At 35.0% G+C, this 12,044-nt stretch overlaps 2 protein-coding genes across 2 annotated transcripts; both read left to right on the top strand.

Annotated features, from left to right (window-relative positions):
• The first annotated feature begins 5,633 nt into the window (after nucleotides 1-5,633).
• Nucleotides 5,634-6,836, top strand: LOC121253538. The gene has a single exon (XM_041153539.1). The coding sequence runs from the start codon at nucleotides 5,634-5,636 to the stop codon at nucleotides 6,834-6,836; it is 1,203 nt and encodes a 400-aa protein (XP_041009473.1).
• A 105-nt stretch (nucleotides 6,837-6,941) lies between these two features.
• On the top strand, nucleotides 6,942-11,977 carry LOC121253537 (probable inactive receptor kinase At5g53320). Its single transcript, XM_041153537.1, has 2 exons — nucleotides 6,942-7,225; nucleotides 11,716-11,977. The coding sequence occupies exons 1-2, from the start codon at nucleotides 6,942-6,944 to the stop codon at nucleotides 11,975-11,977; spliced, it is 546 nt and encodes a 181-aa protein (XP_041009471.1).
• The last annotated feature ends 67 nt before the right edge of the window (nucleotides 11,978-12,044 follow it).

Below are 12,044 nucleotides of genomic sequence, written 5' to 3'. Positions count from 1 at the left end.
CGAGCCCGTAAGATCTCCCTGAAAATAAAAACGGGAAAACCATCCCTAACCGGATTGGACCAATGTGTTCAGTCCGATGCAAAACCGATTCGATCGGATACCAGTTTCATTTTTTCAAAATCGATTCCAAATCGGTCTAGTTTTGCTTTTGGGTTATGTTTTGTTTTTTTTGTGTTTTTTTAACACCAGACTGGTTCAAATATACATATAAATAATTATTAATATGATTTTTTTTATATTATATATATTATATGCTAAATTTTTAATTAATATAATATGAAATTTTAAAATCTTAAAATTCATATATAATAATCTAATAACATAAAATTAATATAACATTTGCTATAACATGAAATAAAATTTAATCTTATAAATCTTATTATAACATTTGATATAATATATAAATTTTAATTTTATAACATAAAATTAATATAACATAAAATCTTAATCTTAATCTTAAACATGAACATTAATATTAAGTTATTAATATAAACCTATTTTTGATATATATATATATATATATATTATATTAAGGATAAATACATTTTATGGCATAATAAATTGTAGTATATATTCTTTTTGATAAATACATTTCTACACATTTGATCATATACACTCATATAAAAGTTGTATAGTGTAACTTATATAGACTATAATAGTATAGTTAAAGTTAATACTATACTAGTATGTGTTAATTAATATAATTATTATAAAATAATGTACGTATACTACAATATAAATAGACTAATAGTTTTAGTATATGTAACCATCATATTATCACTAACGTATATAATCAAATATATAAATATGTTAGACACCAACCTATAGTATTTGCTAAGCATAATAAGTTTATCTCACTAATTAGTAATTATACTATATTATTACTAGCACATAGTATTAGTAGATAACTATATACATATTTTTATATCAAAATATCACAATATATATAGTATTAGTCTACTATTAGTAATGTACTATATATAAATAACTATATATATAAATCACTATAGTATTAGTAGTTAAACTAATACTATATCACTATAGGATACTATTATATATATATATATATAATAATAATACTAAGTAAGTATACTAATACCAATAGTGATAGTTTAGTTATATTATACTATAGTTATAATATTATAATATCATACTATATATATCATATACTAATACTAATAAGTTAATACTAATGACTAATAAGTTAATCTCACTAACAAGTTAGATACTAGTATAATTCACTACAAGAAAAACAGATTTTTATGACCAATTTATTATAATTAAAAGACTTTTTGCAACCAATTTTAATTGCAAATAGTCATTTCGCTGGAATTAACTGGTTGCAAATAAGCAATTTTCTTGTAGTGATTAGATAATAATGAATTATTATTATATATTAATAATAAATAATAAAGTCTAATAATTGAAATTAGTGTTGAAAAAATTATAAAAATAATAAATCAAAACAGGAAAAATTTGCTTTAGGCCATGCTTGTTGGGAATTGTTTCTTTCTTGCGATGGTTTCGGCCATGTTTGAGGATAAACAAACACATTGCAGATTAGGTGCTTAATACTCAACTAGATCAAGCAATTGTAGTTTGTGTTTTTTTTTTTGAACAAGATTGGTGGAAAGAAAATATTGAGAAAATAATATAGTCTCCTCTAGCCGTTTTCTCTCTCGTAGTCTTCTCGGAGACGATTAGGGCGATAATGGCCTAGTTGGTGAGGGTCGGATTTACTCACTTTGGTGAGGGATCGGGTGCGAGTCATTGTTTACTTGGGTAAACATAGAGTGTTTCTCAGAGAGGGAGCTTCAGAAAATAGGGAGTTTCCTCGTTTGAGTGTGTGCGAGATAGGGAGGGAAACAGAGCTAGGTTTAGGACTAGGAAGGGTTTTTCCATGGAAGATCTAGAGGACTCTTGGAGGCAGATGAAGCTTTCAGAGGAAGAATTGGGGACTATCGAACTAAATGTTGAGGAATCGGAGGCTGTTTCAAAGAAGGGGCAGTTGTGCTTGATTTGGAAAATATGTACAGAGAGGATTATCAGGAGGAACGTCATCTCGGCAACCATGGCTAAAGTATGGAAGCTGGGTAGACCTGCTATGTTCCAGGAAGTGGGGGCTAACTTGTTCGTGATTATTTTCAACACACATGAAGACAAACAGAGGGTTGAAGAGGGGAAACCGTGGTTGTTCGATAACTGTTTGTTCATCTTGAAGAAATTCTCAGGGGATATCCAGCCAGGTAAAATGCTCTTCACTCATTAGGTTATGTGGGTTCAATTACATGATTTGCCTTTTGCAATGATGAATAAGGATATGGGGTTGAGGATAGGGAACTCGATTGGGTAGGTGGAGGAAGTTGAGGTAGATGAAGGGGGGATAGGTTGGGGAAGATATTTCAGATTGAAAGTAGAGGTCAATCTAACGAAGGCACTTGCAAGAGGTAGGACAATCATGTCTAATGGATCGAAGATTTGGATCCCGATTAGATATGTGAAACTGCCTTGGATTTGTTTTACATGTGGAAGGGTTTTGCATGATGATCAGTTATGCAAAATTTAGAAAGAAAAAGGGGATGAGAATGTTAACCAATATGGAGCATGGATTAGGGCAGAGTCTGGGGGTAGGATACATTTTTCTAGTAACTATGAAGGGGTGGGGGAGAACAAAAAAGGGTGGGAGGAGCTTGGGAGATGGACCAAAGAGGTGACTGCCACAAGGGAGAAAGGAGGAGGTCAATGGGAAGGGCAATTTGGGAAAGATAGAGGAGGTTTTTCAAAAGTAAGGGATGAGGGAGTTAAAATAGGTGTTAAGGTGGTGGAGGAGATTTATGAGAAAAATTCTGATGTGGGCAGGGAAGAACTCGTGGGTGGGAAAGAAAAAGAAAAGGGCCCCACCTCGTGTGAAGTAGGGGCCAATACTACAAGTAGCTCTTTTGTGTGGGCTGATCAGAAAAAGGTGCAAGGTGGTTTAGATGGGAGCTTTGGTACAATGGTGCAGAAGGGAGGGAATTGGAAAAGAATGGCTCGTGCTAGTGGGAAGTCTTCCAAAGTAAATGTGAGGGTGGGGGAGAAGAGGATGAGCAGGGATTTTGATGAATGTGACTCAGGGAAAAAACAAAAAAAAAAGGAGTTTGGACAAGGGAGAGGAGGGGGCTTTGGAACAAGATGTGTCATTGGCGGAGGTTGCTAGACAACCCCGCCAACAACAATGAAAACCTTAAGCTGGAACTGTCGGGGGCTTGGGAACCCCCGGACAGTTCAAGACCTTATCAATTTGGTAAGGAACAAGAAGCCCATTTTAGTTTTCTTAATGGAAACTAAACTGAAAAATGTTAAAGTAGAATATGTGAGGAAGAAGTTAGGCTTTGAGGGTTGCTTGCAGTGAGTGCAAATGGAAAAAGTGGGGGTCTTATGATGCTTTGGAAAGACGAGATGCATTTTGAGCTTATTAACTACTCAAATCACCACATTAGTGGTTGGGTAATAGATAAGCAAGAAAATTGCAAGTGGGTAATAACTGGTTTTTATGGTCATCCTGAGGTTAGTAGAAGACATGAGAGCTGGAATTTATTAGAATCCCTAAAACCACTTGATCATTTATGGTGTGTATTAGGTGATTTTAATGAAATCTTAGTACAAAAGGAGAAATATGGGGGAAAGGCAAGGAGTGAATGCCAAATGGAGGGTTTTAGGAACGTGCTGAATTGTTGCAACCTCTTCGATATGGGATGGTCAGATTGCAGATTCACTTGGAGTAACAATCACCGTGATGAGTCTTTTACGAAGGAGAGATTAGATCGTGTGGTAGCAAATGAAAGGTGGGCTCAATTTTACAGAAGTGTTAAGGTTGAGACTTTAGCTTCATGTACATAAGATCATAAGCCCATTTTGCTTCATGCCAGTAAGGGGCAGAGAACTCTTTTTCAGAAGAAGAGGAATTTCAAGTTTGAATTAAGCTGGTCCCTTGAGGCAAATTGTGAAAAGGTTGTGGAAGAGGGGTGGAAAAAAAAGGTGCCTTCTGAAGACCTTGTGGAAGGGTTACATAGAAGATTACATGTATGTAGTAGAGCTCTAAGTGACTGGAGCTATAACATTTTCCAGAAAAGAGAGAAGGAAATAAAAGAGAAAAATGAGTTGTTAAGGCAAATGCAGTTAAATGAAGGTGCAGAAAAAGTTGGGGATATAAAAAAATTAAAAGAAGAGATAGGGAGAATGCTTAATCAGGAGGATCTAAGATGGAGGCAAAGAGCAAAAACTCATTGGTATCAAATGAGAGATAGGAACACTAAATTCTTTCATGCATGTGCAAATGAAAGAAAGAGGAGGAGCAGAATTTTCCAGATTAAAGATGGTAATGAGGTGTTGCAAACAAAAGTGGAAGGAATTGAGAAAACTTTTAAAGAGTATTTTGAAGGGGTTTATTCTACTACAACACCATCGGATGGGAATGTAGAGGCTGTTCTGAATTGTGTGGAAGGGAGAGTTACTGAACAAATGAGAGAGGAGCTGGGGAAGGCTTTTACTAATGAAGATATTGAAGAGGCTCTAGCACAAATCTCTCCTTACAAAGCTCTTGGACCCGATGGGTACGATGCTGGTTTCTATCAAAAGCATTGGAAAACAGTGAATGATGAGGTATGTAAATCAGCTCTTAATGTTCTTAACAATGGTGGTAGTCCAAAATCTGTAAATCACACACTTATTGCTTTAATACCTAAGGTGAAAAATCTTGAGAATGTTCAGGAGTTTAGACCTATTAGCTTATGTTCTGTTTTTTACAAAATGATATCAAAGGCCATAGTAAATAGACTAAAGAAGATGCTACCATTAATAATATCACAGTCCCAAAGTGCTTTCATTCCTGGAAGATTAATTTCTGATAATGTTATGGTAGCATATGAGGTGCTCCATACTATGAAAACAAAACAGAAAGGTAAGAATGGGAGCATGGCTTTGAAGTTTGATATGTCAAAGGCGTACGATAGGGTGGAGTGGAACTGCCTTGAAGCTGTCTTAGGGAAGTTGGGGTTCGATGTGAGGTGGGTGGACTTGATCATGAGATGTGTTAGGATTGTGAGCTATTCAGTTTTGGTGAATGGAAGTGCAGGAGACATTATTAAACTAAATCATGGACTTAGACAAGGGGATCCTCTCTCCCCTTGTTTATTCATTTTATGTGTTGAAGGTTTAAGCTCATTGCTTAATAAAGTTGAATTGGTTAAGCAGATAAGGGGTGTTAAAGTGGCAAGAGGGGGTCCTAGAATCAATCATCTGCTCTTTGCAGATGACTGCGTGATTTTCTATAGAAGCCTTATTTTCGAATGGCACAATGTTAAGTCTTTATTGGATAAGTATGAAAATGCTTCTGCGCAGAAACTTAATAGACATAAAACACAAGTCGTGGATGCAAGGAATTGATTGGGAGTGATGCAGGTACTGTGGCATATGGTAGTTTTGAAAAATATTTGGGATTGCCTTCCCTAGTGGGTAAGTCCAAATATAATACTTTTAGAAGTTTAAAAGAAAGGATTTGGAAAAAGATAAGCAGTTGGCAGAATACCTTCTTGTCCAAAGCAGGAAAAGAGATTATGATCAAAGTTGTCTTACAAGTTGTGCCCACATATACTATGAATGTTTTTAAACTTCCTAGAAGATTGTGCAAAGAAATTTCAGCTTTGTTGGGAAACTTTTGGTGGGGGAAAAATAAAGACAGAAAAGGGATCCATTGGAAAAGCTGGGACTGTTTGGCAGGGGCAAAAAACAGTGGAGGATTGGGTTTTAGAAACTTGGAGGACTTCAATGTGGCCTTATTAGGTAAACATGTTTGGAGGTTTTTAAATGACCCCACATCATTAGTGGCACAGGTATACAACAGTAAATACCATAGAAATAGTTGTATTTTGGATGCAAAGGTTGGCAATGCGCCATCTTTTATATGGAGAAGTGTGTGGGCAGCAAAAGAGGTTACTAAAGAAGGGCTAATATGGCAGGTGGGTAATGGAAGAAGTATTAAGATCTGGAAACACAGGTGGTTACCTAAACCTTCATCTTATTGTGTTAAATCTTTGGTCTCCTCACTAGGGATTGAGGCAAGGGTTTCAGATTTAATTATCCCAGAATTGAAGGTGTGGAATGAGAAGCTTATTAGAGACCATTTTGGTGTTGAGGAGGCTGAACTGATTTGTAGTATGCCTATTAGCAAAAGAGAAGGGGAAGATAAGAGGATATGGATTCATTGTACTGATGGGAAGTTTAATGTTAAAAGTGCATATCACATGGCAAGAGACATAAGGAGAAGGGAAGAAGGAGAGGTTTTGGGAGGGGGAAAAGAAGCTGATAGGTGGAGAAAACTATGGAGTTTAAACATTCTAGGGGCCACAAAAAATTTTGTATGGAGGGCATGTACCAACTCTCTTCCCTCGAAAGCTTTGCTTCTCAAGAAAAGTGTTGGGGTAACTGATAAGTGCCCAATTTGTAAAACTGAAAATGAGACAATTTTACATGCTTTATGGCAGTGCACAGCCGTGAATGATGTGTGGGCCTGTAAGGGGAGTGGTGTGCTGAAATGGAGTGCTATGGCAGAGGATTTTAGGGATCTATGGGATAGACTTTGTTTGAAACTAAACTCTAGTTTATTAGAGGAAGTGATAGTTATTCTCAGGGGTATTTGGCATAGACGAAATAAATTTGTTTTTGAAAATATTTTTTCTGGTCCTGCACAGGTTATTGAAGGGGCCATTCAATCCTTAGATGGTTTTAGAGAAGCTTTGAGGAATAATGAAACTAACTCGAAAGGTGGGAGCCCTGTGTCTACCATCAAACAGTGGTAGAAACCTGAAGATGGGTGGTTGAAAGCAAATTTTGATGCGGCAATAGATGAGCAAAAGGGTGTTGTGGGACTGGGAATTATCATCAGAAACAGTAAAGGGGAGGTCATGGCTGCATTTAGTGAACCACAGAAAATGAAAGCCAAAGCAGTGATAGTTGAAGCCATTGCCTTGATAAGAACTATAGAAGTATGTAGAGAGATGGGATTCAACAAAGTGGTCTTTGAAGGTGATGCACTTATAGTAATCAATGCTGTGAAAGAAGATGTAGCTTGCTGGGCTTGGTATGGGCAGGTTGTGGAAGATGTGAAGAGTAGCTTGAAAGAGTTGCTGCACTGGGAGATACAATTCGTTCGAAGAGAAGGCAATATGATTGCTCATAGTTTGGCAAAGTTTGCCTTAAACATAGAAACCTTTACATGTTGGATTGAAGAGTATCCTGTTTTTATCTCAAGTTTGATTACTTCTGATATGGCTTCTAATGACTGATTTGAATGAATGAAAATGAGGTTTATTCAAAAAAAAAAAAAAAAAAAAAAAAAGATCAAGCAATTGTATGGTCCTCCTGCACTTTTTCATACATAATACTACATTTTCCTCATTGGTTTGGAAGGGTTTTGTCACGTTTGGTTTACTTGATTTTGAGAAAGGAAAAGTAGAGAATATTTGAGAAATTTCTTAGATATAATATTAATAAGTTTTGTGAAAGGAGAAAGAATTTTGAATAATTTATTTTTAAATCAATTTTGTATTTAGATTTGTAAAAATAGATAATAAAACTGAAAAGTTGTTTGAATATATATTTTGTTTGAATAATTTTTATTTTGGTTTTTATATTTGGTTAATAATGGATTATATAGTTAGAGAAAATTAATATCATTTTGAATAATGTTTAAGAAAAAAACTAAAAAAATAAGAAAAACTAAACATGGTGAATCAGCGATCTTATCCTGAGTCTTTACTGATGGGCTCCTGCCGAGGACAAACGTCATATTTTTATAATGCCATGTTAGCATCACGAAAGAGGCAAATACATTATTGATGTACTTCTTCTTATTGGTGGAAACTGTAATTTTACACTTATTGGTAACTTTACAAAATAATGTACAAAAAAGAAGAAGTCATTTTATACTTATCTTGGGAATTGTCAGGACCCACTCTCTGGCCCTAGCGGTTCCATACATTATTGTATTTTTTTTTTTTTTTAATCTTTGTGTAATAATCATATCTTGATTTTTCTGATTCCAACCCATTTTAGGGGGTTTCTGGAAAGCATTGACCCTTGACTAAAGAGATCAGATGAGCAGCACATGTAGTCAGTCATGCTCGCTTGCTTGCATGAGTGGTAGTGGAAGAAAGTGCGTATACAACCAACAAACTCAACATCATCCAAAGCAAGTCAAAGTCTACCACCATCTTCCACGAGTGGGGTTTGGTTGCTTTATTGAAAAATCAAAACTTCCTAGTGACTAGAAGAACAAAAATACCACAAAATCGATTTTTTTGGTGAAAACAAAATACTTGAACAAAATATTTTAAAAATTGAACAAAATACTTGACATTTACCCAATCAATTGTGTTTGGCACATTGAGCTCCCTTCTCTTCCAACTGACTCCATCAAAGCATACCTCATGCCCATATCTTCGACCTCCATCATCTCAAATGATGTTTGGTACTTCTGCGCAACATTCAACATCATGTATGCAGAGTTCCATCGAGTCAGAATATCCAATTGCAATATACTTAAAGATGGGATCTCAAGTTCGGCTATTGCCTTAAACTGGTGGAGTCTTTGGCAGAAAGCCCTTACATATCTCACAAGATTCCAGACTGTAATAATGGAATCATCAACCTCTATGAACCCCACAGAAACTATGAGGTTGATGACATGGGCACAACATTGAACATGGATAAATTGGTTCCCATAAATGATATCCTCATTTACCGTCGTATTCCCCCTGAACTAATCAATGATAGTTTCATTCACATTGGCATTGTCAACTGTGATACAAAACACTTTTCTAATCCCCCATTCCTTTATACAATCATCAATCTCCTTGCCAATGGATGACCCATTGTGATCAACAATTTCTTTGAAGCCATTAAACCACTTCTGCAATGTCCACTCACTATCAATAAAGTGGTTTGTGATACACATGTAGCCTCCATTTTTTTGAGGTCCATGTATAAGTTGTAAATGACACTCTTTGGCCTGTGACGACAAATATTTCCTTCATCGCTGCCTTCTCCTTGTCATGCATCTTCAAACAATCGCGTATCACAATATACCATGAAGACATGGGAAATCGTGGTTCTAAAGTGTGACAACCCACCCATTTTTCTCTCGATTGGTCATGAGTCTTGTCTATGCATTTTAAATATTGAAGTTATGTTTTTAAATATAGTGGGTGATTTTTAAAGCGAGCCTAGTATTTTAAAGCCCTGGAAATATTTTAAATGTCTAAAAAATATTTTAAATGAGATATTTTCAGTATTATTGAACTAACCTCGATTTTAAGGTAGGCCTCTTATATTTTGAAAGCTCCAAAAATATTATAAGTGTAGAAAAATCATATTAATTTAATTAATGATGAAAGAATAGTATTTTATAATATAAAGTTAATATTAATTTATGATATTGTATTCATATTTTATCTGGATATTTTAGTTAGTTTATTTCAGTGTTTAATCTTCATCATTGTATCTAGATTAAGAATCTTAGATGAAAGACCTAGATTAAATACTTAGGAGGAAACCTAGATCCCTCATTTTCCCTTTTCCCTCTCTCTTCCCTTCCTCTCACGCCGCACGTCTTCCCCTCCCTCACCTGATCTTTTCCTCTTAGCCCAGCAGCACTGTCGGCTGTCGTTGTCGCGCCGCACCACCACCACCTCACCGGCCTCCTCCTTCTCTGTTGGACCTAGCCTCCCTTACGCCTCCCTCTCTCTCCTCCTCATTGAATCAAGCCCCGAAACAACCTCTCTCTCTCTCTCTCTCTCTCTCTCTCTCTCTCTCTCTCGATTTTCTTTGTCGCCGGAACACCCTTCTCCTCCCCTTGCCCTTACGACCTGTTCTCCACGATGCACCTCCCCGATCTGTCCCCATTTCACACAGACTCTCTCTATCTCACGAGTTCTTGCTGTCGCACGGCCTTCCAATATATTGCACAAAAATTAGGAAAACATCTCCTGTTTTCTCTCTTCAGTCTAGAAGGAAGGGAAAACTCATGCCACTCAGTGAAGATCTTTCGCTATTGCAATTTTCGTCCACTCTGAAAAGCAGCACAACAAATGCTCAAGTTCCAATATCTAATAAAAAAAATTGAAATATCTAATAAATCACCTGGAATAGAAGGCTTTTGGACACAAAGTTAAAGTACACAACGAGAAAGAAAATGAGTTCCGATAGATAGGGTCACATTTCCGGTAAAATTTTATGAATTGTATGTAAGAGGGAGAAAACGGAAAGCATATGGTTCCGGGTGTGTTTTTTTTTTTAAATAAATAATTTTTTATTTATAAGCATATTTTTTATAAATAAATATTATTATTTATTTATTATTTATATATAATTTTTAGAAATAAATAATTTTTATAAACATATTTATCTATAAAAAATTATTTTTGTATATATAATATGCTAAATAATTTCTAATTACTATAACAGGAAACTTTAAAATCTTTAAATTCTAGTATAATAATCTAATAACATAAAATTAATATAACATTTGATATAACATGAAATAAATATTAATCTTATAAATCTTATTATAACATTTTATATAATATATAAGTTCTAATTTCATAACATAAAATTAATATAACATAAAATCTTAATATTAAATTTAAACATGAACATTAATATTAAGTTATTAATATAAACATATTTTTGATATGTATATATATATATATATCATATTTAGGATAAATAAATTTTATGGCATGATAAATTATAATATATATTTTTTTCGATAAATACATTTCTAAACATTTGATCATATACACTAATATAAAAGTTGAATAGTGTAACTTATATAGACTATAGTAGTATAGTTAAATTCATTATTATACTTGCACTCATATTTTTATAATGCCATGAAATCAGTAGTATGTGTTAATTAATAAAATTATTATAAAATAACGTACACTCATATTTTTATAATGCCATGTTAGTATCAGGAAAATGGCAAATACATTATTGATATACTTTATCTTATCGGTGGAAACTGTAATTTTACGAATTTTAAGCACATACCAATCATGTTAAACACTCTTATGGGTTACAAAGTCAAAAATGACACAAAACAGGGGGAGATGGATAGTTCTTAGGAAACTAGCCTCTTGGTTCTAAACATATGAGTAAATCTACTAATCTTGTTTTACAAAAGATTTTTATCTTTAAAAATCCCCTGTTTTGGTTCTTATTTACTTGGCAAGGATGGAAAATTCCAGCCCCACGGTTGCTCATTTGTTGTTTGAATTTTCAGATGTGACATTCTTTGAATTTTCCTTGGTTTGATGTTTGAACGTCCCACCATTGGATGTGTATTTTTCTCATCTCTCTCGAGTTTTCATCTATTTCTTAGCTCATTGTTGAGATCAGAGTTCAGACTAGAGCAAAAGCCAGAGCCAAAAGAACTCAACCTCCTATAATGACGAAAGTAGCTAAAATATTCATCCATTTCTCTTTCTACGTCACATTTTTCTTCTTTCTCAGCCATGCAAACTCCCAGACTCAAGAACAAGGAATCCTACTAAACATGAAACAACTATGGGGGAACCCAGAATCTCTCAGACACTAGATTCCAACAAACTCCACCTCCCATTGTTCCTGGCCTGAGATCACTTGCTCCAATGACTCTATCATTGGATTATGCTTCAGAGATTACAACATCAATGGAACAGTCCCACCCTTTATTTGCAACCTCAAGAACCTCACAACATTTGATGTTTATAACAACAGTTTCCACTCAACGGAGTTCCCGAGAGCTCTTTACAACTGTTCGAAGTTGAAAATTCTTGACCTCTCGCAGAACTACTTTTATGGTGCAATCCCCGATGACATTCACCGCATGTCTCTGCTTCGAGAGCTCAACCTCGAAGGCAACAACTTCGACGGTAACATCTTAGCATCTATTGGGTAGTTGACAGAACTGAGGAAACTCATTCTTGTCCAGTGTCCGTTTATCGGTACTTTCCCGCCAGGAATTG

This window comes from Juglans microcarpa x Juglans regia, chromosome 2S, assembly GCF_004785595.1.
Source record: "Juglans microcarpa x Juglans regia isolate MS1-56 chromosome 2S, Jm3101_v1.0, whole genome shotgun sequence".
In the NCBI taxonomy this organism is placed as follows: Eukaryota; Viridiplantae; Streptophyta; class Magnoliopsida; order Fagales; family Juglandaceae; genus Juglans; species Juglans microcarpa x Juglans regia.
This window is presented reverse-complemented; position numbering and strand designations above follow the sequence as displayed.

What these genes read in the sequence shown, in the direction of transcription:
- LOC121253538 (XM_041153539.1), top strand. Translation starts at nt 5,634, where the DNA reads ATGAATGTTTTTAAACTTCCTAGAAGATTGTGCAAAGAAATTTCAGCT.
- LOC121253537 (XM_041153537.1), top strand. Translation starts at nt 6,942, where the DNA reads ATGGCTGCATTTAGTGAACCACAGAAAATGAAAGCCAAAGCAGTGATA. An exon ending in ATTGCTCATAGTTTGGCAAA is followed by an intron (nt 7,226 to 11,715) that starts GTTTGCCTTAAA and finishes ATTATGCTTCAG; the next exon opens with AGATTACAACATCAATGGAA.